The 27,845-nt window shown below is 43.9% G+C and overlaps 1 protein-coding gene across 1 annotated transcript; it reads left to right on the top strand.

Annotated features, from left to right (window-relative positions):
- Positions 1–150: 150 nt before the first annotated feature.
- On the top strand, positions 151–27,845 carry SPP2 (secreted phosphoprotein 2). The gene is made up of 6 exons (XM_073577615.1): positions 151–157; positions 12,366–12,514; positions 16,114–16,242; positions 20,208–20,318; positions 22,851–22,902; positions 27,571–27,845. Exons 1-6 carry the CDS (start codon positions 151–153, stop codon positions 27,675–27,677), a joined length of 555 nt encoding a protein of 184 aa, XP_073433716.1. The 3' UTR covers positions 27,678–27,845.

Below are 27,845 nucleotides of genomic sequence, written 5' to 3'. Positions count from 1 at the left end.
GTGACAGTGATCAAAATAAATGAATGAATCTGCAGCGTCGCAGATTCCCGGCAGGCGCATGGTGCATGCGCCCGCCATTTTCCAAGATGGCGGCGCCCATGATCCGGGACGGCGGGACACGGGGACGGCCAGAGGGAGTTCAGAGGCCTCATGGAGGGTGAGAGGGGGTGATCAGAGGGTGGGGGGACCGGAGGGAAGGCAGGGGGCAGATTTTGACAGCGACTGCCAATCGGCACCATCAGATGGTGGCGGCGGCCGATCGGCGCTGTCAGTTAGTTGGGGGGGTCGGTTCAGTGTCTCCAGCCATGCCCGATGCTATTTCATCATTGGCCATGGTTTGATTTGTAATATTTCATCAAATTTCATTGATGAAATATTACAATCGCTCTGATTGGCAGTTTCACTTTTAAAAGCCAATCAGAGCGATCGTAGGCACGTGGGGGCTAAGCCACACACCCTACGGTGAACTCTGAGGTGTCCTCTGTGTGCGGGTCGGGTGACCTTTCAGTGACCACGGTCACCCGACCCGCAGGGGGGCTTGAAATTCATGATGCCACAAAGGCGTCATGGGTCGTTTTGACAAGACTTTTCATGACACCTATGTGGCGTCAAAGGTCGTGAAGGGGTTAAATAATTAAAAAACAGCATGGGAACCCCTCTTTTCTTGATAACCAGCCTTGCTAAAGCTGATAGCTGAGGGTTGCAGCCCGCAGCTGTCAGTTTTGCCTGGCTGGTTATCAAAAATACAGTGGAACCCACGCAGTTTTTTTTTTTTTTTTTTTAAATTTACTTAGAGTGCATACAGCAGCTGCTGAATACTCTCATCAGCCGTCATCTGCCGTCTCGCTGTTTTTTGCCCTCACACTGTATCATGGCCCCCCTGTATAATGACACCCTCAGTAGATCCCACTCTGTATCTTGGCTCCCTAGATAGCCCCCAATCTGTCTTATGACTCCTTTCGTAGACACCAATCTGTATCATGGCCCCTTCAGTAGACCCCATTCTGTATCATGGCCCCATTAGTACCCCCACATTGTGTTATGGCCCACTTAGCAACCCCCATACTGTGTCATGACCCTTTTAATAGTCCCACACTGTGTCATGTCACCTTTAGTAGCCCCCACACTGTCATAGCCCCCTTAGTAGCCCCCACTATGTATGATGGCCTTCACTTATTAGCTCCCACTATTTATGAGTGCCTCCTTAGTAGTTGCCATTATATAAAGAGGCCCAATTAGTAGCACCAATTGTTTTGTGGGACCCCCACACATTATGGCCTTAACACAATTTTAAAAGAAAAAAAATAAACATCATTTACTCACTTTACCTTCGCAAGTCCAACAACAGCAGATGAATGTGGTGATGTCATTGCTCTGGGACTCACATCCTGCCCATGTCACTCCCCTCTGGACCTGCCTTTCGGTAGGCCACAGGACTAATGTGACCTACAGCCTACTGAACAGAGAGCAGCAGTGCAAGGAGATCGTGCCTCCCTGCTCTGCCGCAAAGTTTAATTATATCGGTGGGCTGCGCAAGCGGATAAAATTAAAAGTAGCGTAGCTCATGGTGGTGCCCTCAGGGCGTGGGGCCCAGGGGTGACTGCACACTCCCCTTCCCGGTAGATATGTTACTCGTAGAATCCTAAATATGTCCTAGAGGTCAGTGGTATATGTTGTCGCCGCTGGTGACTTACACATCTATTGTTATAATTCCTGTTAGACTTATACATATATTATTAACAGTCTTTGTCATCACCGACATATCAAGTTGAGTAAATTATAAGATATAAGGAATGCCAATGAAAGAAGCAATAGCATTAAACAAAAGGCATAGAGCATACTAATTGCTATTAACAATAAAATATCCCTATAGAATAAAAGTCTAGAGTAGAGTTGAGCGAAACGGGTTGAAAAAATTCAAAAGTCGCCGACTTTTGGCAAAGTCGGGTTTCATGAAACGAAACCCGACCCTAGGATGAGGTCGGCCACGAGGTCGGCGACTTACGCGCCAAAGTCGCGTTTCAAAAGTTTGTTTTGCGCTCTTTTTCAGCCAATCAGGATCCACGGACACTGTGGGCAACGTGATGACATAGGCACGGGTCACCACCATCTTTCAGTAGGGCATGCAAGTGATTGGCTTGCTTTGGTGGGCGTCACAGGGGGTATAAAAGGGCGTGCACGCCGACCGCCATCTTACTTCTGCCGATCTTAGCATAGGGAGAGGTTGCTGCTGATTCTGTAGGGAGAGCGTTAGGCAGGGAAGAAGACAGAAAAACTGCTTCTGCTGCTAGCGATTTGGCCTGCACAACACACCAGTCACTGTGTGTGCAGTGCAAGGGGAGGCTATATAGTGGTGTATCAGTGGTGTTGGTTGTTGGGCTGCCTTCTAAGGCTTCCTGACAGGCTGGCATTGCTGTTTACCCACTGCTCCGCAAACTGCTTTTTTAAAAGCAATCCAATCTCCCTTATCCTCTAGTCACTTTGGTCACAGCTGCGCCATCGAGCCTGTCACATAGCGCTCAGATATTCATTGGGCCTCAAACTGCTTTTTTAAAAGCAAGCCCAATTTTTTTTTTTTTTGTCCTGCTGAGAAGAAAAAAAAACTGCTTCTGCTGCTGATAGCAATTTGGCCTGCACAACACACCAGTCACTGTGTGTGCAGTGCAAGGGGAGGCTATATTGTGGTGTATCAGTAGTGTTGGTTGTTGGGCTGCCTTTTAAGGCTTCCTGACAGGCTGGCATTGCTGTTTACCCACTGCTCCGCAAACTGCTTTTTTTAAAAGCAATCCAATCTCCCTTATCCTCTAGTCACTTTGGTCACAGCTGTGCCATCGAGCCTGTCACATAGCGCTCAGATATTCATTGGGCCTCACACAATCCAAAAGTGTCCAGTGACCAAAAGTGTGTGCAGAGATTCAAAATCTCCCTTATCCTCTAGTCACTTAGGTCACAGCTGTGCCATCGAGCCTGTCACATAGCGCTCAGATATCAGTGGGCCTCACACAATCCAAAAGTGTCCAGTGTCCAAAAGTGTGTGCAGAGATTCAAAATCTCACTTATCCTCTAATCACTTAGGTCACAGCTGTGCCATCGAGCCTGTCACATAGCGCTCAGATATCAGTGGGCCTCACACAATCCAAAAGTGTCCAGTGTCCAAAAGTGTGTGCAGAGATTCAAAATCTCACTTATCCTCTAGTCACTTAGGTCACAGCTGTGCCATCGAGCCTGTCTCATAGTGCTCAGATATTCATTGGGCCTCACACAATCCAAAAGTGTCCAGTGTCCAAAAGTGTGTGCAGAGATTCAAAATCTCCCTTATCCTCTAGTCACTTAGGTCACAGCTGTGCCATCGAGCCTGTCACATAGCGCTCAGATATTCATTGGGCCTCACACAATCCAAAAGTGTCCAGTGTCCAAAAGTGTGTGCAGAAATTCAAAATCTCCCCTGTCCTATAGACACCTTGTACCTTGTTTTACATACTATATAGTTTGTTGGATTTTGTCTACATTTCTACCAAAAATGAGGAAGGCTGGTGGAAGAGGCCGTGGAATTGGGCGGGGGTTGGCAGCTGGTAATGATGGTGTTGGTGGTGGATCTGATGGTAGTGGCAAGAGCAAAATAGGACCGAATGCAGGAGGTGTTGAGCCTGCGTCATCGTCTGGCTACATAAGGCCTCGAACGCTTAGTTTTCTAGGAGTTGGCAAACCGCTTTTAAAGCCAGAGCATCAGGAAAAAGTTTTGTCTTACATTGCTGACTCAGCCTCCAGCTCTATCGCCTCCTCTTCTTCAGTTGTAAAAAGTAAAAGCACTGAGTCGTCATTGGAGGCTCATGTTCATGAACCACACCTTTCCTTGTGTCCTTCACCCCAACCAAGATTGAAGGATGACGCAGGCCATACTACTGATTACTCCATGGAGCTGTTTTCACATACCATGCCTGGATTATCAAGTGAAATGGTGAATTACCCAGGCCAAGATGAATCTGACATGGAGTGCACTGATGCACAGCCGCTGATGGATGATTCTGCTGGTACATTCACTCAGAGCACTACATTGTCCTCGCAGTGTACAGAGCCAGATTCTGACCCTGATGAGACTCAGGTGCCCCTTCCCGCACACTATACCACCATACACGGTGACACAGAGGAAGGTGCACATGACATAGAAGAGGAGGTGATGGATGACCCAGTTGTTGACCCAGATTGGCATCCATTGGGGGAAGAGGGTGCTGCTTCCAATAGCTCAGATGAGGAGCATCCACAGCAGACATCGACATCGCAACAGCTGTTATCTGGCAGGCCCGGAGCACTCCAAAGACAGGTTCCAAACATCAAAAGAGTTGCTGGACAGCTTGTCCAGAGGGTCAAAAGATCACAGCGTGCTAGGCCACAAAATGTCTGCCAAAGTAGGAAGAGTGCAGTGTGGCACTTTTTTGAACAAAATCCTCATGATCAGGCCAAGGTTATCTGTAAGAAGTGCGCAAAGATGCACAAAGCCGATGGAAAAATCTGAAAAATGTGAATACCAGTTGCATGCTTAGACATTTAACCAGCATGCACTTGCAAGCGTGGACACAACACCAAACCTCAAGTGCCACATGTGCAACTGATCACAACGAAGGTAGTCAGCAACGCTACATTGTTTCCCCCACTGTAAGCCCACCGGTTAGCACAGCAGCAAATGTTGAGGTGTCGTTGCAAGGCCACAGCAGTCAGGGAATCCCACTGTTATATCAACGAAAGACTGATTCTAGGCCATCAGAAAGAACACCAACTCCATCACCATCATCAACCCTCTCTCAGTCCGCCCTGTCCACCGCTACTTCCACCATATGCAGCTCTCAAGTCCAGCTCACCCTCCCAGACACTATGAGTAGGTCAAGAAAGTACTCAGTCTCTCATCCGCGTACACTGGGTTTGAACGCCCACATTGCCAAACTAATCTCGTTTGAGATGATGCCCTTTCGGTTGGTGGAAAGCACAGCTTTCCGCGAACTCATGGCCTATGCAGTACCACGCTATGACCTACCCAGTCGCCACTTCTTCTCTCGCAAAGCCATCCCAGCCCTCCACCATCATGTGAAAGACCGCATTGTCCATGCACTTAAGCAGTCAGTGAGCGGAAAGGTGCACCTCACTACTGATGCATGGTCCAGTCGGCATGGCCAGGGCCGTTACGTGTCCATCACTGCGCACTGGGTTAATGTGGTGGATGCAGGGTCCACAGGGGACAGCGGTGGTGGGACAGTGCTGCCTAGCCCACGGTATAGGAAACAGTTGGCTGTTGGCGTTCCACCCTCCTCCTCCTCCAGAAGCGAAAGCTCGTCCACAGAGCGCAGTCGTACGAGCACTCCATCTGCAGCTGCCACTGTTGCACACGATGTGTCCCCCTATCGAGCAGCTAATGGAAAGCGTCAGCAGGCTGTGTTGCAGATGATGTGTTTGGGCGACAGACATACCGCCGAGGTGCTGGCCGAGTACTTGAAGCGACAAACTGAGTCATGGCTGGGCAGTGTACATCTTGAGGCAGGCAAGGTAGTTAGTGATAACGGCCGTAATTTTGTGGCAGCCATAGCCCTTTCAAAACTCAGCCACATACCTTGCTTGGCTCACACCTTGAACCTGGTGGTGCAGTGCTTCCTCAAAAATTATCCGGAGTTAACAGCCCTGCTCCAGAAGGTGCGAAGACTGTGCGCGCACATCCGCCGGTCGCCTGTACACTCCGTTCGTATGCAGAAGCTGCAGTGATTGCTCCACCTTCCCAACCACCGCCTCATTATCGACATTGCAACAAGGTGGAACTCCACCCTGCACATGGTGGAGCGGCTGTGCGAGCAGAGGCAGGCCATAATGCATTTGTGGGAGGATACACGGCCAGGCACTTTGAGAGCAGACATGGAGTTGACAGGTGTGCAGTGGTCGAAGCTGAAAGACCTCTGTAAAGTCCTTCAGTGTTTTGAGGAATGCACACGGCTGGTAAGTGCAGACGACGCCATCCTAAGCATGAGCATCCCACTTATGCGTCTGCTCATGCAAACTTTGACGCACCTTAAGGAGCAGGCGTCTGCAGCCAATGTTGATGAGGAGGAAGAGGAGGAGGGAATCCTTGATGACATTCAGCCATTGTCTGCTCAGGGACCTCTCCTGGACGAGGTGGAGGAAGAAGAGGAGGAGGAGGATGATGATGGGGATGATTACTTAGGGGAGGAGGATGCATCTCGTGGGGCAAGTGAAAATGTTGGCGTGGCAAGGTCTGGTACAGGGTTTGTGCGTGACTGGAGGGATGTGGATTTGCCAGAAAGTGCTCCTCCACCCAGCACTCGCAGTGCATCATTGACACCGGGAACATTGGCCCACATGTCAGATTATGCCTTGCGGATCCTAAAAAGGGACCCCCGCATTGCCAAAATGATGAACGATGACGACTACTGGTTGGCCAGCATCCTGGATCCACGCTATAAAGGCAAATTACAAAACATCATGCCACAGGAGAACCTTGACCTAATATTGGCTAATAAACAAGCAACTCTGGTAAATCGGTTGCTTGAGGCATTCCCCGCACACAGCAGCGGTGATGGTTCTCACACGAGCCGTACGGGCCGGGGGCAGCTTGGCAGAGGTGTTCGTGGTGCACACAGCAGAAGTGGCGTTGGAGACAGGGGTTTCATGACAATGTTGTGGACTGATTTTTCAAATACCGCTCACACAACTGGTAATACTGCATCGATGGAAAGTGACAGGAGACAGCAGTTGTCAACCATGGTTACAAACTACTTTTCCTCCCATATCGATGTTCTCCCACACAGGTCATTCCCCTTTGACTATTGGGCCGCTAAACTGGACACCTGGCCTGAATTGGCCCAATATGCCTTACAGGAGCTCGCTTGCCCAGCTGCAAGTGTGCTATCGGAAAGAGTCTTCAGTGCAGCTGGATCAATCCTGACAGAAAAAAGGACCCGTCTGTCAACCCAAAATGTGGATGATCTAACCTTCATTAAAATGAACCATGCATGGGTTTCCAAGGATTTTGTCCCACCTTCCCCTGATGACACATAGGGTGACAGAAAAATGGCTTGCTTTGGTCCACCTCTTCCTGGGACTTGACCTATTTCGCCTTTTGCATCAGCTGAATGTCCAACATCAACATATGCCACTTTCTAAAACTCCCTAACTGTGCTGCCTCCCCCCCCATGGCCGGGGTCACCACCTAGCGCACGACACCGTGCGAGTGCCGTTGCCCTGGACAGGTGGGTAGGCCGACTCTTGGGCGCGGGCACTGGCACAGGGTCCCTCATAGTGCAATCAAGTGTCTCTGATGGTGGTGGTGCACACCCGCCGTCAGACACACCGCTGTACTATGAGGGGCCCAGTGCCAGTACCGACGCCCACGAGTGGGCCCCCCTTGCTTGGGCAGGGCCCCAGCATTTGCAATCTTTACCTCTCCCTGCTCCTCCGCTGTGTAATCTGGGCCGTCAAATCCATACTGTGCCTGACACCGTCTGAGCCTGCCTCCTGAGACATATATTTTGAATGTGTACGCTATCCATACATGTTATCCGGGGATACGGTACCCTTTCTAACCTTTGTGCAATCACGTGCAATCCATACTGGGCCTAACACCGTCTGAGCCTGCCTCCTGAGACATATATTTTGAATGTGTACGCTATCCATACATGTTATCCGGGGATACGGTACCCTTTCTAACCTTTGTGCAATCACGTGCAATCCATACTGGGCCTAACACGTCTGAGCCTGCCTCCTGAGACATATATTTTGAATGTGTACGCTATCCATACATGTTATCTGGGGATACGGTACCCTTTCTAACCTTTGTGCAATCACGTGCAATCCATACTGGGCCTAACACCGTCTGAGCCTGCCTCCTGAGACATATATTTTGAATGTGTACGCTATCCATACATGTTATCCGGGGATACGGTACCCTTTCTAACCTTTGTGCAATCACGTGCAATCCATACTGGGCCTAACACCGTCTGAGCCTGCCTCCTGAGACATATATTTTGAATGTGTACGCTATCCATACATGTTATCCGGGGATACGGTACCCTTTCTAACCTTTGTGCAATCACGTGCAATCCATACAGGGCCTAACACCATCTGAGCCTGCCTCCTGAGACATATATTTTGAATGTGTACGCTATCCATACATGTTATCCGGGGATACGGTACCCTTTCTAACCTTTGTGCAATCACGTGCAATCCATACTGGGCCTAACACCGTCTGAGCCTGCCTCCTGAGACATATATTTTGAATGTGTACGCTATCCATACATGTTATCCGGGGATACGGTACCCTTTCTAACCTTTGTGCAATCACGTGCAATCCATACTGGGCCTAACACCGTCTGAGCCTGCCTCCTGAGACATATATTTTGAATGTGTACGCTATCCATACATGTTATCTGGGGATACGGTACCCTTTCTAACCTTTGTGCAATCATGTGCAATCCATACTGGGCCTAACACCGTCTGAGCCTGCCTCCTGAGACATATATTTTGAATGTGTACGCTATCCATACATGTTATCCGGGGATACGGTACCCTTTCTAACCTTTGTGCAATCACGTGCAATCCATACTGGGCCTAACACCGTCTGAGCCTGCCTCCTGAGACATATATTTTGAATGTGTACGCTATCCATACATGTTATCCGGGGATACGGTACCCTTTCTAACCTTTGTGCAATCACGTGCAATCCATACTGGGCCTAACACCATCTGAGCCTGCCTCCTGAGACATATATTTTGAATGTGTACGCTATCCATACATGTTATCCGGGGATACGGTACCCTTTCTAACCTTTGTGCAATCACGTGCAATCCATACTGGGCCTAACACGTCTGAGCCTGCCTCCTGAGACATATATTTTGAATGTGTACGCTATCCATACATGTTATCTGGGGATACGGTAACCTTTCTAACCTTTGTGCAATCACGTGCAATCCATACTGGGCCTAACACCGTCTGAGCCTGCCTCCTGAGACATATATTTTGAATGTGTACGCTATCCATACATGTTATCCGGGGATACGGTACCCTTTCTAACCTTTGTGCAATCACGTGCAATCCATACTGGGCCTAACACCGTCTGAGCCTGCCTCCTGAGACATATATTTTGAATGTGTACGCTATCCATACATGTTATCCGGGGATACGGTACCCTTTCTAACCTTTGTGCAATCACGTGCAATCCATACTGGGCCTAACACCATCTGAGCCTGCCTCCTGAGACATATATTTTGAATGTGTACGCTATCCATACATGTTATCCGGGGATACGGTACCCTTTCTAACCTTTGTGCAATCACGTGCAATCCATACTGGGCCTAACACCGTCTGAGCCTGCCTCCTGAGACATATATTTTGAATGTGTACGCTATCCATACATGTTATCCGGGGATACGGTACCCTTTCTAACCTTTGTGCAATCACGTGCAATCCATACTGGGCCTAACACCGTCTGAGCCTGCCTCCTGAGACATATATTTTGAATGTGTACGCTATCCATACATGTTATCCGGGGATACGGTACCCTTTCTAACCTTTGTGCAATCACGTGCAATCCATACTGGGCCTAACACCGTCTGAGCCTGCTCCTGAGACATATATTTTGAATGTGTACGCTATCCATACATGTTATCCGGGGATACGGTACCCTTTCTAACCTTTGTGCAATCACGTGCAATCCATACTGGGCCTAACACCGTCTGAGCCTGCCTCCTGAGACATATATTTTGAATGTGTACGCTATCCATACATGTTATCCGGGGATACGGTACCCTTTCTAACCTTTGTGCAATCACGTGTAATCCATACTGGGCCTAACACCGTCTGAGCCTGCCTCCTGAGACATATATTTTGAATGTGTACGCTATCCATACATGTTATCCGGGGATACGGTACCCTTTCTAACCTTTGTGCAATCACGTGCAATCCATACTGGGCCTAACACCATCTGAGCCTGCCTCCTGAGACATATATTTTGAATGTGTACGCTATCCATACATGTTATCCGGGGATACGGTACCCTTTCTAACCTTTGTGCAATCACGTGCAATCCATACTGGGCCTAACACCGTCTGAGCCTGCCTCCTGAGACATATATTTTGAATGTGTACGCTATCCATACATGTTATCCGGGGATACGGTACCCTTTCTAACCTTTGTGCAATCACGTGCAATCCATACTGGGCCTAACACCGTCTGAACCTGCCTCCTGAGACATATATTTTGAATGTGTACGCTATCCATACATGTTATCTGGGGATACGGTACCCTTTCTAACCTTTGTGCAATCACGTGTAATCCATACTGGGCGTGAGAACGGCTGGCGAGCTGTTAAGCAAGCTACAGAACCTGTGGTTTGCACATGTAAGTTTTTCATTTTTTCAGGAATGACGGTTAGGCCTAATTCCGGAACTGCAGTTGACCTGCACTTACTGGGAAATCATTGTTCGCGGGTAATAATTGTAATCAGTGATCCCCATCACTAACGTTGTTCAGCGGGTTATCTGCACCTGTAAGCGACAAACGCTGGCCTTTTCAGTGTAGCGCACATGCAGCCACGGACATGTAAGGGCATGACACACCAGTTATTGGCCAATCTCATGTTCCAGAGCCTCACGTGTCCCTCTAGTAAGCCGGACTCGGACCGCGGGGCATGACGGAGTCTCGTTCGTTAACGGAATTAAGCTTGCAATGTGTGCATCTGTTCTGTAGCTGGCATGGTTGAGGTTTCCCAGGTGGAGTCGAATTTAACCGTAGGCTCCACTCCTGGTGGTGCCCTTCTGGACATTCCTTTAAGGTTCAGCTTTGCAACCATACTGCCCACGTAAAACAAACAATTTGCCTTCATGAACGCTGTTTGGAGGGTCATGACTCGTGGGAATAACGCCGCCCAATCAGTTAACCTGCTAGAGAGATCCTTCGTTGCTCCCAAGCATGACATCACACTCCCTAGGAGGAAGGTAATGCCACTGTGGCGACCGTACTCCTGGGGGCGACACAAGTGCACTGATGCCCAGCCACTGCTCGATGAATCTGCTGGTACATTGACCCAGACCACTACATTCCCCTCGCACGCTATACGGCCTGAATCTGACCCTGATGAAACTCAGGTTACCCTTCCCATATACAGTTCCATCTTACACGGTGACAAAGAGGAAGCTGCAGATGAAAGTGCAGGTTCGGCCCACCCGCCATCAGACACACCACCGTACTATCAGGGGCCCTGTGCCAGTACCGTCGCCAACGAGTGGGCCCCCCCTGCTTGCTCAGGATCACAGCACTTGCAAGGTTGAAATACTGTGCAGTGAGATGGAAGATGGGGACGACGAGGAGTCCAGACTAGTACAGGGATTCCCTAGCGAGGAGACTTATTTGATTGTTTTCAATGTTGGGACAGCAATTTTTGGGGAGCACGTTACTCTGGAGAATGATAGATGGGGCCCACCATACACTGGAACATTCCAAAGGTGGACATCAGACACTGGAGCAGCATTTACAGGGCCCATTATACACTAGAGCATTAGAAATGGGGCCCATTATGTTTGGAGCATTATTTGGGCCCATAAGACAGTGGAGCTTCATCCATGGGGACCAACATATACTGTAGCATTATGTGGAGCTCATCATATACTGTTTCAAACATTATATGGGACCAATGATTCTGTATGGAGAAATAGATGGGCCTCGTCATGAGATGTAAAAAGTGAAGTATTTTTCATTGTACTATACCGCTATTTCTCTGCCGTATCGGAGCATGATGAGTTTTGGTATGTGTTAAAGGGGCGCTCTTTCGCCCAGGGCACATGAAAACCTGGAGCCAGCCCCCCCCACAACTTTAGCCAAATAACCCCCATTTTTCAGTGCGTAACTTGTATTATGAAGTTAATTAAGGTTGACAAGCTTAAGTAAGAAGAATTGATGCTTTTGGCATTCAAATGGGCACTGTAGGTGTGTTTCCTGTCCTCCTCTCACTGCCGACTTTTATTCCCCATTGACTTACATTGGGTTTCGTGTTTCGGGACGACCCCGACTTTTCCCTATAATCGGACGATCTTGCTTGACCCGACTTTTGGAAAAGTCGGGTTTCACGAAACGAAACGCGACCCTAAAAAAACAAAAGTCGCTCAACTCTAGTCTAGAGTATAAATGTGGAAGAGAACAAAAGAACATCCTGGGGATAATAAACCATGCAAACCATACATACAGTATCTATAGGTCTGGTATGTTGTCCTAGACATAAATCAAGCAGATACTATATAATCAGGAGTTATAGTCACAGACACAAGAATCTTCCTTGATTATTCAGTAGTTGTGAGGAATTCGTATAATCTTCCCAGGCCTGCCAACCCTCAATGCCAAACCTAGACAAGAAATAATCACCACCGCATTAGATGCCTCTATTGATCAGCTGAACAACGAGGCTTGGAGAAGAAACATTCTAAGACTGTCAAGGGCTGGAGAAATAAGAGTGAAACCATTGCTCCAGGTAAGGTTTTTTTTTTAAACAGTCCATTTGCATGCTATATTATACAGTTGATATACACTACAACAACCTACAAAGACATGAAGGCACTGAAAACAACCATAGATATATGTAAAAGATTCTTTACTCAAAATATTATTAAATGCTCTTACATTTCATAATAGGGCTATCAGAGAGAAATATATTAATATGGGAACACCAGCATTCTAACATACAAGATCCAATACAGTTTGTAAAATATAGAATAGATCTCTGTAATATATTGTTACAACGACACAGGGCCAATCTAAAATAATAACATTAAAGTCTATTATTTCCAAAGTGGTCATATAAAGAGCAAATATCAATGTGCTTATAATAAAGAAAATACTGGGTCCTCCACTTTACCCTGACACGTCTCACAAATGGCTTTTTCAAGGGGAAGTCTAGTATGAACGTAAGTATTGGGACAAACATCTTAATCATTGAATCCAGGTTTTCATTAAGCCCCATTGCCACAGGTACATATAATCTGTCCTCTCCCCATGTGCAGTCTGTGTGTACAAACATTTGTGAAAGAATGGCTTGTTCTGCAGAGCTCACTAAAACCCACGTAGTTCTGCAACTGGTGAAGCAATCTCATCAAAAATTTGTATCCTCTTAATATGTTGCAATCATAATTTTATATAGCATTTTTCATTACATCTACAGTCATATGTTAAAGTTTGGGCACCCCTATTAATGTTAACCTTTTTTCTTTATAACAATTTTGGTTTTTGCAACAGCTATTTCAGTTTCATATATCTAATAACTGATGGACTCAGTTATATTTCTGGATTCAAATGAGGTTTATTGTACTAACAGAAAATGTGCAATCTGCATTTAAACAAAATTTGACCGGTGCAAAAGTATGGGCACCCTTACCATTTTCTTGATTTGAACACGCCTAACTACTTTTTACTGACTTCCTGAAGCACTAAATTGGTTTTGTAACCTCATTGAGCTTTGAACTTCATAGCCAGGTGTATCAAATCATGAGAAAAGGTATTTAAGGTGGCCACTTGCAAGTAGTTCTCCTATTTGATTCTCCTATGAAGAGTGGCATCATGGGCTCCTCAAAACAACTCTCAAATGATCTGATTATTCAACATAGCTTTTCAGGGGAAGGATACAAAAAGTTGTCTCAGAGATTTAACCTGTCAGTTTCCACTGTGAGGAACATAGTAAGGAAATGGAAGAACACAGGTACAGTTCTTATTAAGCCCAGAAGTGGCAGGCCAAGAAAAATATCAGAAAGGCAGAGAAGAAGAATGGTGAGAACAGTGAAGGACAATCCACAGACCACCTCCAAAGACCTGCAGCATCATCTTGCTGCAGATGGTGTCACTGTGCATCGGTCAACAATACTGTGCACTTTGCACAAGGAGAAGCTGTATGGGAGAGTGATGCGAAAGAAGCCGTTTCTGCAAGCACGCCACAAACAGAGTCACCTGAGGTATGCAAAAGCACATTTGGACAAGCCAGTTACATTTTGGAAGAAGGTCCTGTGGACTGATGAAACAAAGATTGAGTTGTTTGGTCATACAAAAAGGCGTTATGCATGGAGGCTAAAAAGCACAGCATTCCAAGAAAAACACTTGCTACCCACAGTAAAATTTGGTGGAGGTTCCATCATGCTTTGGGGCTGTGTGGCCAATGCCGGTACCGGGAATCTTGTTAAAGTTGAGGGTCGCATGGATTCAACTCAGTATCAGCAGATTCTAGACAATAATGTGCAAGAATCAGTGACAAAGTTGACGTTACGCAGGGGATGGATATTTCAGCAAGACAATGATCCAAAACACGGCTCCAAATCTACTCTGGTATTCATGCAGAGGAACAATTACAATGTTCTGGAATGGCCATCCCAGTCCCCAGACCTGAATATCATTGAACATCTGTGGGATGATTTGAAGCGGGCTGTCCATGCTCGGCGACCATCAAACTTAACTGAACTGGAATTGTTTTGTAAACACGAATTACAAATACCTTCATCCAGGATCCAGGAACTCATTAATAGCTACAGGAAGCGACTAGAGACTGTTATTTTTGCAAAAGGAGGATCTACGAAATATTAATGTCACTTTTATGTTGAGGTGCCCATACTTTTGCACCTGTCAAATTTTGTTAAAATGCAGATTGCACATTTTCTGTTAGTACAATAAACCTCATTTGAATCTAGAAATATAACTGAGTCCATCAGTTATTAGATATATGAAACTGAAAAAGCTGTTGCAAAAGCCAAAATTGTTATAAAGAAAAAAGGTTAACATTAATAGGGGTGCCCAAACTTTAACATATGACTGTATGATATCACATGATTAAAAACTGGCTAGCTGAATCCTTCTAAGCTCTATATAGGAAGAGGAGGTCAATTTTCCCTGTATGAGTCATAAATCACTGTCATAAGTCATTGGCAGGGAAAGGAGGGAGCAGCTAAGTCAGGAATAGAAGAGGGGATTGATAAATGCTGGGAAAATAGACTTACTGTTTCTACATAGAGCAGAGGAAAGAGAAGAATTGGGTAGAAAGGGAAAACAAGCAGTTGTAAGTACACAGTGCTATATAATGTGATGACTTCAATATATTAAGAGGATAAAAACCCTGATTGGAGGAGGAGTGCTTCTGTAATATTACGCCATCGGCTGGGAGTATTACTATTGAAAAGTGGAAACGTTTTGGAACTACAGCAACTTGGCCACAAACTGGAGACCACATAAAGTTACAAAGCTGGAGACCGAGTACTGAGGAGCATAGTACATAAAAGTCATCAGCGCTCTGCTGACTCCATAATTGCAGAGTCCAAACCTTCTCTGGCATCAACATCAGCACAAAAATAAAAATGAGTTAAAATAAATAAAAGCAATTCTACCATTCTATATAAATGACCAAGCACTTATAGGACAGATATCCAGTGGCTGCCATGTCCAAGTTAGAATCATTATACTGAATAAAAAAACTACATGGACGACTAAGATATATCCGAATTGATCTCATCTTTATTTTTGAATAATTATAATAAAACACAATATAAAATAGAGAGAACTACACAAAGGAGCCCACCATAGGTTTGCATGTGATTAATAGAACAAATACAGAAAATTATTAACATATTATGTGCGCATATAAGCACTAGGGTAAGTGACTCGTAGGGTAAAGCTTACAAATAACCAGCCGAATGCTCTATAACGTAAGAGGCAAAGCCCCTCTTATCAGATACTAAGCAGTATACACATGTAACCCCAGCACTGAAGATACTCAGAGTATTAGCGCTAATAGGAAAATATACAGAACTATATTAGAGTGGTAGGATATCCATACAGACACTATGGAAGCGGAACAGCCCGATGTTTTGCCTTGCTTGATCATTCGCTCATGCCTAAAAATGCTCCAAAAGTAACATGTGATATTGATTATTTTTATATAGGTTAAACAGGTTTTTCATCTCATACATTGCCTATTGCTAGGATATCAAGAGACAGCAATAGCACGTGTACATCCACCTATGGTTTGCCGGCTCTGACGACATGACCCACATCAGAGATTTGCAACTTCATTTCACACTTCTTTGTTTTTTTTTGTAGGTCAGAGACAGATCAGAAACTGAAGATGTATTTGAAGTATTTTCACAATTCGCAGTAAGAGAAACCATTTGCAACAAGAATACAGCTATCGATCCATCAGAATGTCAGTTTCAAGCAGGGCCGTACATGGTAAGTACTAAGCGAGATTTCACACAAACATTAGCGGGACTGCATTAGAGGAATATGGATGTTTCACATGCAGTACATGTCTTGTAGCTGGGCATGGAGAAAATCTTTTAGACAACTACCCGAAACAATAACTTGATTCCGCTAACACATTTTCTACATAAGTCAGAGTCTGTAATTTTTCTGGCAGATGGCATTTAATATTGGACCATGCATTTACAAATATTACAAAGGGATACGGAAGTCTTATATTTTAAAGCCTGTGATAAATGAGGATGAATGAACTCATGGAGATCAACATCCAACACTGCGGAGACACCATCACATGTTTCTCAACGCAGAGAATCATGTGATGGTGTCTCCGCAGTGTTGGATGTTGATCTCCATGAGTTCATTCATCCTCATTTTTCACAGTCTTCTACTAGGCATTGCTCCTACTGGCCAGTTTCCTACTCCCCACTGATGTGGGGCAATACCCCGAAACAGCTGTCTGTGGATGGATACCATGTTTTGGCATAGGTGGTTTCTTCATTGGAGACTGCCCTTCCCGTGGTTGTTCCTTCCCGGGGAAAGACCTGGCTAGTCATTGCTTGCGTTGAGAAACATGTGATGGTGTCTCCACGGCTTGTGTTTTGCCTATATTTTAAAGCGGCTGGCTGGCCATGTTATCTTCATTATAATAAATATGTTGGAGACATGATTTGTGTCCCTTACTAATATAAACATACATTTTACATATCCTGTATTTGCTCTTGTCATCATAACTATGTGCAATACCTCCAATTCTGCAAATCTTGCAAAGACATATTTTAAAGAGGCACTCTTCCTCCTTCCATCAAAGTTGTTACCCTCTTAAAATATCGCAATCACCATATTATATAGCACTCTTTACTTACAATTGCTCACTTTGCCTTTTCTACCCAGATAATTTTTCTCTTTTCCATTAGGTCTATGACATCATGTGATTAAAAATGGACTAGCTGAGTCTCTATGTAGAAACAAAAGGTCAATTTTCCCTGTATGAGTCCTAAGTCACTGCAAAAGTCCCTGGCAGGGGGAAGGAGGAGGAAGCAGCTGGGTCAGGAGGTGAAGAGGAAATGATAACTGCGGGGAAAAGAAACTTCATGCTTTTATATAGAGCAGAGAAAATAGAATAATTTACTGGGTAGAAAGGCAAAATGAGCAATTGTAAGTACACAGTGCTATGTAATATGATGATTATTAGGATCTAGGAATGTTTAGCTTGCAAAAAAGAAGATATTAATTAGAAAAAACTTTTTGACAGTGAGGGCGATCAATGAGTGGAACAGGCTGCCACAAGTAGTGCTGAGTTCTCCTTCAATGGAAGTCTTCAGAGGCTGGACAGATATCTGCCTGAGATAGTTTAAGTGAATTCTGCATTGAGCAGGAGGTTGGACACGATTCACCTTTGAGGTCCCTTCGAACTTTAACATTCTATGAATTAGTACAGTTTATTAAGAGAATAAAAACTTTGAAGTGACTAATTCTTTAAGTTATGTTGGAGACTTTGAAATTGAGGCTTAGTGGCTCTTTAAATCATTGCAAGTGCTTTAAAATTATGAATTTATTTAAGGTCTTTTTGTCTAAAATTACATTTTGTTCAGATGTTCAAAACCATGTGTGATGAATGTGAATCAACAGGCAATCTGGGAACCATATTGTATGCCATCTATTAACCCCTTCACAACATTTGATGCAAGTTTACGTCACGGTCACAAAGGGGTTCCCGCAAAATGACATAAACTTACGTCATAGCGATCATGAGGGCACAGACGCAGTGCCTGCAAGATCGCTGCAGGGAACTCAGCTTAAAGCGGTTGTCCACTACTTGGACAACCCCTTCTCATTCCCCACACTTGGCCCTGACAAAATAAAAAAAGCCTATACTCAACTCCGGTGCCGATGCTGTTCCCATGGTGTTGGCACTTGCAGTCCCGGGGCTCTCTTGCAGTTGTATGACACGTGACCCTGGTGTCCAATCACGTGACGCTGGCACAGGAGTATAAGCTTATTTTATCGGCTTAGCGTGGGGAATGAGAAGGGGTTGTCCTAGCAGTGGAAAATCTCTTTAAGTGAAAGCCGAGCCAAAATTACACTCCAGAATTAAATTGCCACTCCCTTCTGAGCCTTGCCATGCACCCAAATCGTTGGGGGATGCTATGTATATGGGGTATCGGTGTATGGAGAACATACACAGCAAATTGTATGGTACACTTTTTTTTTGTTACCCTTGTGAAAATGAAAAATTTGGGGCTGAAGCAACATTTTTGTGGGAAATTTTTTTTTTTTTATTTTCACGGCTTAACATTATACAATTCTGTGAGGTACCAGTGGGTTCAAGGAGCTCACAACACCTTTAAATAAGTTCCTTGAAGGGTGTAGTTTCCAAAATAGGTTCACTTTTGGGGGAGTTTCCACTGTTTAGACAAGCCAGCTGCTCTGCAAACACAACATGGTGTCCACTATCTATTCCAGACAATTTTCACTCCAAAAGTCAAACGGTGCTCCTTCCCTTCCGAGTCCTGCTGTGTGCCCAAACAGTAGTTTTCCACCACATATAGGGTATCGATGTACTGAGGAGAAATTGCACAACAAATTGTATGGTCCATTTTCTTTTGTTACCCTTATGAATATGAAAACTTTGGGGCAAAATCAAAATTTTTGTGGTAAAAATGTATATTTTCATTGTCACAGCTCAATGTAATAAAATTTTGTGAAGCACCTGTGCATTCAAGATGCTCACAACACCCCTAAGTAAATTCCATGAGGAGTGTAGTTTCCAAACTGGGGTTACTCATAGGAGGTTTCCTTTGTATAGGCACACCAGGGGCTCTGCAAACGCAACATGGCCAATTTTGCGTTCCGAAAGTTAAATGGCACTCCTTTCCTTCTGAGCACTTCCATGCACCTAAACAGTAGTTTTCCACCACATATGGGGTATCGGCGTACTCAAGATAAATTGGACAACAAGTTGTATGGTCCATTTTCTCCTGTTACCCTTGTGAAAATGCAAAATTTCGGGCTAAAGCAACATTTTTGTGGGAAAAAGTAAAATTTACATTTTTTTCCTCCACATTGCTTTAATTCATGTGAAGCATCTGAAGGGTTAATAAACTTCTTAGATATGCTTTTGAGCACTGAGGGGTGCAGCTTTTAAAATGGTGTGTTCTTGGGCACTTTCTTTCATACAAGCCCCTCAAAGTCACTTCAAATGTGATGTGGTCCCTAAAAAAAATACTGTAGTTTTGTAAATTTTGTTGGAAAATGAGAAATTGCTAATAAACTTTTAACCCTTCTAACTTCTTAACAAAAAAATATCATGGTTCAAAAATTATGCTGATGTAAAGTAGATATGTGGGAAACGTTATTTACTTACTATTTTGGGTTATATAACTATATGATTTAAGAGCATACAAATTAAAAGTTTGAAAATTGCAAAATTTACTAAATTTTTGCCAAACTTCTCATATGTTCAGAAATAAATGCAAAAAATATCAACGTAAATTCGTCACTAACTTAAAGTACAATGTGTCATGAAAAAACATTCTTAGACTCACTGGGATATGTTGAAGCGTTCCAGAGTTAATACCTCATAAAGTGACACTGGTCAGAGTTGTAAAATTTCATTTGATCAGGAAGGTGAAAACAGGCTTGGAGGGTGAAGGCGTCAATAATTGGAACAAAAGTATTTTTAAGTTACAATTGTGACCTTAAAGACTAATTCACATGTGACAGATTTGATGCTGCAATTTCCGTGACTGTCCCATTAATCTGAATGGCAGAAATACATGTGCTTGGCATAAAATAATCCCATTCAGATAAATTAAATTTATTTTTTGGTTGCTGAAATTTCTACAAAGCTGAGTGTGAAGATACCTTTTAAATACCTAAGGGCTTAATGGTCTTTCCAAGATGTCCTCTTATGGTCTTTATAATTTATATCGCAGGAAATACCATGTGAAAGTAAAGTATTGATATCACAAGGAAAAGTCATAGTCTTAAAAGCCCACTGCAACCTGAGTAAATCCAGCTCATCTGAGTCAGACAGCAGTGAAGAGGTAAGAAACCAGTAGAACTTGTACAATGAGGGTCCAATCGACATTTTCTTTCTTAAGCCTATGAAATGGCAGAGACAATATCTGCATTAACGCTGTGGTACTGATACAATTTGAGATAAGCTCTGCAGTGATGTAGACAAGTTAGGAGAGACTTTAATTATTAGGGTTATTAGGGTTATTATTAGTGATGAGAGAGTATACTCGTTGCTTGGGTTTTCCTGAGCATGTTCACATGTCCTCCGAGTATTTTTGGCGTGCTCGGAGATTTAGTTTGTGTCGACGCAGCTGCATGATTTGCAGCTGCTGGACAGCCTGAATACATGTGGGGGTTGCCTGTTTGTTAGGGAATCCCCACATGTATTCAGGCTGTCTAGCAGCCGCAAATCATGCAGCTATGTTGACACAAACTAAATCTCCGAGCACACCAAAATACTCACAGGACACCCGAGCATGCTCGGGAAAACATGAGCAACGAGTATACTCGCTCTTCACTAGCTATTATCACTATATTATTAGGGTTATTATCACTATATTATAAGGGATACATTTCGTCTGTTGGGAAATAATAGCTGTCACATTGTGGTGATGGACAAAGCACAGTATATTGAGACTGTAATAGGGTAAAGGAGTCCATGGCTCCTGTCCTTTTTGAGTTAATAAAGCTTCTTTCACAGGGGAAGACCAAGGGCATAAACAAAGGGTATAAGTCCTTTGGCCCATGTGAAAATACATATTGTCTCGTCTATTTTGAGGTCTCCTGGTCAAAGCATGGTGAGATACTAGAGTTAGAACCATCCTGAATGGGTACATCAGGTTTTGGTGGGATAGGTTTTACCCTTTTTTTTTAATCAAAAAAGTATTAACTAAGTACCCTATGTTATTTACATTCTGGATGACATGGTTTTCTGTATGGCAAGAATTTGTGTCCTTAAACCCTTCCTGGATTAGAACGTGAATTACCATCTTGGGTAGGGCGGTCTCTTCACACGTAGTTGATGGCGGCTATATTACATAGCCAGCATATGTCTCTAACAGCCACGGCTGGAGCCGTCTTCCGTCCATGGATGGTAACCATTTAAATGCTGTTGTAAGACTAACAGCAGCATTTAAATGGATATGTGCTGGTGCTCGCTCACAACTCTCTATGGCTCTCCATGACAAGATCGTAGAGGATCGATGGGTTACTATCACAAGTGGAGATCTACTGAAGATCCCCAGAGCTGTCATCTCAGCCAAAGGCTGAACTTCAGGGAAGACCAAGATTTTCACTATACACTAAAATAATATGTATTCCGATATACTGTATAGTGCAAGCAATCAAAGGATATGGGTAGGGGGAATCAAAAATAAAAGTGAAAAATAAAAGTTTTTAAAAAGATAAAAAAAATGTAAAAATTCAAATCGCCCCCTTTTTCCCGTGATAAAAATAACACCAGAATTGCTCTTTTTTGTCACCTCAACTTCCTAAAAAATGTAACAATAAACAATTGATAACAATAAAAATGTAATCTCACTACAAGAAAAACAAGCCCTCAGTTAGCCCCATTAATAAAACGAATAAAAATGCCACCGGAAAATGGCGACACAAAGCAAAACATTTGTTACAATATTCAGAATTTTTCACATCACGTAAATAGAAATAGAATTGATGCAACTTTGATATCGCCATAATTGGGCTGACCTACGTAATCATGTCATTTTAACCGCACAAATGAAAGTTTTAAAAACGAAACACCCTAAAAATGGCGGAATTGAATTTTTTTCAAATTTGGATTTTTTTTCCCCATTTTTCAGCACATTATATGGTAAAATGAATAAGGCCATTCAAAAAAAACAATTCGGCCTGCAAAAAAATGAGCCTTCGTATGTCTATGTCAAAGGAAAAATAAAAAAGTAATGGCTTTTTAGAAGAAGGCAAGGCAAAAATGAAATGTAATAGATAAGATAAGATAATCCTTTAATCGTCCCACCATGGGGAAATTCAGAGCATTACAGCAGCAAGGCAGGAACAAGTACAGATACAGATGCATAAAGGCATTACATTGACGGTAGGTACATATACGAAAAAAAATAAATAAATAAATAAAGCAAGCATGTGAGGATGTATAAATCATTACTGTAAAGATTGTGTTATTTGCCAGCCTGGCATGTTTACTGATCCACAGGGGGCACCTTGCTATGCCTCACCCATACAGTGGTAAGCATGCCAAAGGTTGATGTGGCACCGAGTATTCTGACAGGTGGGTTCTCTGCTGAAGTGAGTGTGAGGTGTATCAGGATTCAGCAATATATCTGACTAAGGAGCCAGTGCACTTCATTCACTATGACCCTAACCATTAGGATATAGTGTCCGCCAATGGGGACCTGATGGTAAGCTATGAATAGCAGATTCGGACTGCTGTCCTGCATAGGTTGCTGTATTACAGAGTCAGTGGCACTGAGTGACGGACAGAGAGGTAGGGGCACCGTAAGAGAAGAATGTTAGATATTCTGTTGTCTGATAATCTAATGCTTTCTCTGTTACAACACAAGATGTTCTGGAGGGCTCGTAACTCTGCTAGAGGAAATCTAAGGACCAAACCGGGTAAGTTGTAAAGTGGCAAGAAACCTTATTGCATTAGCTGTCCCTTATTGACATGCCATTTTACGCAATGCATTTGTCGTAATCAAAAAATACGGAGAAAAAACGAGTTTACCATATACAATGAAAAATAACTATTTATTAATACAAAAGTTCATCAATTACATAAATAGTAAAATGTACAATAAAATATATCATATCAGTTAGTGTGTATGGATACACATGATCCACAAGATTGATGGCCACAGTCATGTGGATCATGTGTATCCATACATACTAATTGATATATGTTATTGTACATTTTGCTATTTATGTAATTGATGAACTTTTGTATTAATAAATAGTTATTTTTCATTGTATATGGTAAACTCGTTTTTTCTCCGTATTTTTTGATATGTATCTCTGAGTTTATATACATGAAATTTTCTTGACTTTGTGCTGGTACTTTTTATGTTATATGAATTTGCCGTAATATAAAATGTTTGCTTCAATGACGCAACCATCATTTCCAGATCATAGAATACTGATGGGCTATCCTTATTAGGAGACATGTCTCAATATTTATTCGTTGAGGGTTTGACCCCTGGAAGCCCATCCGATCAATGAAATACCAGTGTCTATGTCACAAAGCCATGCACCTGACTGTAGCTGTACCTGGTACTGCAGCTTAATCCTATTTAATATAGCATACTGTACCAGGCGCCGCTTCTTCTATATATATGCTTCAACTGCATAAACATTGAAGGGTACAAAGCGCTTGCTGTACTGCCAAGGCCTATTTATTCACATATATATAGCAGTGCCGGGAGTGCTGTTAACAATGGATTGCCTTTCATAGGTATATGAGATCAATTATGTACACCCCTCCTCACATGTAAAGCTCCATGGAATAAATGGCGCTATGATAATAAATAATAATAGAAGAAAAATATATATATTTGGGGGCGCTAGTACTAATAAAGGAATGCCCGCCGCATGACAGAGCAACACACCACAACGTTGTAAATGAAAACTATAAACATAGATATGTGTCTGCGCTGAGATATCCTTAATATATCACCCTAAATTAACCCTAGATTAGAAACATGAACTAAATGGTAGAACTGTAAGGTTCTGTAGTGACAAATGAATATGATGTAATATAAAAAAAATATATAAATATAAAAAATATATACAGTATATATGCAGAGGCGTTTATATAAATAAAAATAAAGGTAAAGTTTAGAAGCAATTAGATTATAAAAAAGAGCCTGATGGAGATTTACCTCAAATATGTCCAGTGCAATACTAGGATTTGCATTGAAGAGAGAGGGTGATACCTCTGATTTAGTGTGTTGCACTTGTGGGTCGCCCTCCCAGGGCTGTGGGGTACTCGGTACCAGGCCGATGTCAAGGCGGGAATATGTCACAGCAGCGGTGACCCGGTCCGTGGCCCTGGGCGCCCAATATCAATGGCGGTGATGTTAATGGTGTTAAAGTTTATATGAATAGTTCGTGACGCCACCCGTGGTGTTTGGCAAATGTGGTGTTAGGCCAACGCTGCATACAGATCCGCTGGGACTGATGGTGTGGTGCAGCAGAGATGGTATAGCTCCCCACAGGTGGAGCTGTACTCCCAGGGCAGTGTAGGTGCAATGAATGAGGAGAGGCGTAGAATGGTATGGATGCTGGTACCCAGATGTAGTGGTGCGGGAATAACTGGAGGACACCAGAGCATGCGGTTCCAAAGCTTTACTCACTGTTTGCAGTTCACACAACTGCCTGCCTCTGTACTGTGTTCTCCAGGTCAGGGCTCCAGCCAACCTCCAGGCAGGATAGGATTCTCCCTTCCACACTCCGCCAACATGTACCTTCACTGAATGACTCCTCCAATGCGCCTTTAGGTGCGAAGCACTCCAGTACTTAGTTACCCTCGAATGCTTCTCTCTTGGTGTTCCTAGTCTTTACTTGTATGACAGACAGCTGTAGCCTGCTTCGGGGACTCCACTCTGCCTCCCGGCTCTCTATTCAGTTGCTGTTGTGTCCCAAGTCTATGATGGGAGCAAGGCGTTAGTGGCTCACTACTCCTCCGATGGCTGTTGCCGGACAAAAATATCCAATCAACCTCGGGGACCGGGCCCCGGCCGTTGCCCTCTCTGGACTGGAAGGGTTCTCTATCTTTCTTCAACCAGCTTCCCACTGTCCTTCTATTCTCCTTCGTTCTGATCTATTCTATCTCTCTTATGGAAGTTTAGGTTATCAATCTTATCAGTCTCTTTCTCTGGTCTTTCTCGTGCCAGCAGCCCAGATCACTGGGACCTGCTGCAGCACGTCCCTCAGACATCCATCTTCTCTCTCCTCTAACCAACTAACTAACTCTCACTCTTCCCACTTTTTTGTATCATCTCACTCCACCTGCCTCCCAGCACATCTCGTGTTACAAAGCAGGGTTCCACGAGGGGTGCTCTCCTAACCCCCAGCCTGAAGCTGTTAGGTGGCCCCACTGAACTCTCCTGTGTGTGGAATGCAGGTGTGGAGCGTGGTCAGGAGTTCCCACCTTACCTGGATGGTGGGGCACTACACCTTAGAAGGTGCAGTACCTCTGTGGCGACTGAAGCCTCAGGGGCGCCACACTTGCTTGAGGACAGGGTTAAAAATCCGACACACAGATGGTTGCTGGAGCACTGCCCCTCCTACTTGCTGTGCTGCGCTTGCTTGAGGACAAAGCAGGGTTAAATCTCCAACACACAGTTTCTTGAGCACTGTCCCGGCCGGCCGGTAACAGGCTCTCATGTTACTCACTGATCCCTTGACGCGCTAGCGTGGTTCAGAGCGTGGAGCTGCTGGACCTTCGTGACGTCAGTAGTCATGTGGTGGGATCCGGAGAGCAATGTGGACCAATTCCTTTCCTTCCTACCGGTTTCGGAAATGCTCGGTTTCCTTCCTCAGGGATGGTCCATCAGGGGAATGGTCGTCTTTTAATCCTGCGGTTGTCAACTTGGCATATTAACTCATTAGATGCTGTCCTATTTTTTCAGTTGAATAAAAATAGTTCACACTCAGCATTAAGTCCCCTTGGCATTAGGGAGTCTAAATTAAAACTCCATTGACTTTCTGCGCGAGACATTTTCCTAATAAAATCCCCTCTCCTCCAATCTTTCTGGACAATTTGTATTTTATTATTGTGCCATTAGTGGAGCCCCTATGGTGACGTACATAGTGTTTGGACAATGGGTGTCCTATAAATTTGCGCCTTCTATTTCTTAGATGTTCATTAATACGTACATTAAGTGGACGCTTTGTTCTCCCTACATATAATTTCCCACAGGGACATTTTAATGCATAGATGACTCCTGTTGTGTTACATGAAATGTGATCCTGAATGGTAAATTCCATATTTCCATTAGGCTGTGTGCACACGCTGCGGATTTTGCTGCGGTTCCGCAGCGGTTTTGGCCGCTGTGGACCCGCAGCAGTTTCTGCTGCGGTGTACAGTACCATGATTCCCTATGGGAATCAAAAACCGCAGTGCAGACGGTGCGGAATTTTCCGCGCGGATTATCTGCGGTTTTCAATCCGCAGAAAGAATTGACATGTCAATTCTTTCTGCGGATTCTCCTGCGGTTTGCCATCTCCTCCATTGAGATGAAAAACCGCAGGGCAAAACCGCAGAGCAATCCACAGGTAAAACCGCAGGTCTTTTGACCTGCGGTTTCACCTGCGGATTTTACAAAATCCGCGCGGATGAATCCGCACCTAATCCGCAGCGTGTGCACACAGCCTTAGACTCAGTATATTGCTTTATAGTTTTTAGAGTTTGCAAGTTTTGCATTTCTGGCATGGATAGAAGCCAGGCTTAATAAAAGAGCTCATACATGGTACTATAGTATTCTTACTTTTTAGCACAGATGATGCTACAAGGTACCCTAAATTTTTAGCCTTTCTGTAAATAAATTTTGGTTTCTATGGTAATAATTCTCCTATTAAAGGAGGATAAGACAATAGGAGAATTATTACCATCGAAACCAAAATTTATTTACAGAAATAAATGGGAAATTATATGTAGGGAGAACAAAGCGTCCACTTAATGAACGTATTAATGAACATCTAAGAAATATAAGGCGCAAATTTATAGGACACCCATTGTCCAAACACTATGTAGATCACCGTAGGGGCTCCACTAATGGCACAATAATAACCGGCATACAAATTGTCCGGAAAGATTGGAGGAGACGGGATTTTATTAGGAAAATGTCTTGCGCAGAAAGTCAATGGATTTTTAATTTAGACTCCCTAATGCCAAGGGGACTTAATGCTGAGGTTGAACTATTTGCATTCAACTGAAAAAATAGGACAGCATCTAATGGGTCAATATGCCAAGTTGACAACCGCAGGTTCAAAAGACGACCATTCCCCTGATGGACCATCCCTGAGGAAGGAAACCGAGCATTTCCGAAACCGGTAGGAAGGAAAGGAATTGGTCCACATTGCTCTCCGGATCCCACCACGTGACTAAATACGTCACGAAGGTCCTGCAGACACTATTTAGGATATCTCAGCGCAGACACATATCTATGTTAATAAATAATAATAATGTTAAAATTCCAGAAATCGCTTTACCCTATGTTTATTCTGTTTATGTACCATCCCAATGTTTACTTTTCCACTCACATCTTCTATGTTGCCCATCAGAGAGGTTCCCATCTCAGTGGGATCCATATGGAAAGAGACATCAAAATGTGAATCCTCGCTGGGAAGAGGAGGAGGAAAAGATCCAAGACCATTTCCTAATGGAATAGATGCACTCGATCTAAATGCAAGATGTCAGATATGACATGGCTACTACTCATCTTTCCAACATCAATTCGTTTTGCATGACTTGTAATGAGCTCCAGGTTAAAGATACAAGTGATGTAGGGCAACATGGTCCAGAGACGGATAAATAAAATACAGATACGTTGACACTG

Source organism: Dendrobates tinctorius, unplaced genomic scaffold (assembly GCF_039654945.1).
Source record: "Dendrobates tinctorius isolate UK_male_01 unplaced genomic scaffold, ASM3965494v1 ptg000056l, whole genome shotgun sequence".
In the NCBI taxonomy this organism is placed as follows: domain Eukaryota; kingdom Metazoa; phylum Chordata; class Amphibia; order Anura; family Dendrobatidae; genus Dendrobates; species Dendrobates tinctorius.
This window is presented reverse-complemented; position numbering and strand designations above follow the sequence as displayed.

Coding starts and splice junctions, on each gene's coding strand:
- SPP2 (XM_073577615.1), top strand. Junction 16,243..20,207: donor TTCAAGCAGGGCCGTACATG/GTAAGTACTAAG, acceptor TTTATATCGCAG/GAAATACCATGTGAAAGTAA. Junction 22,903..27,570: donor AAATCTAAGGACCAAACCGG/GTAAGTTGTAAA, acceptor GTTGCCCATCAG/AGAGGTTCCCATCTCAGTGG.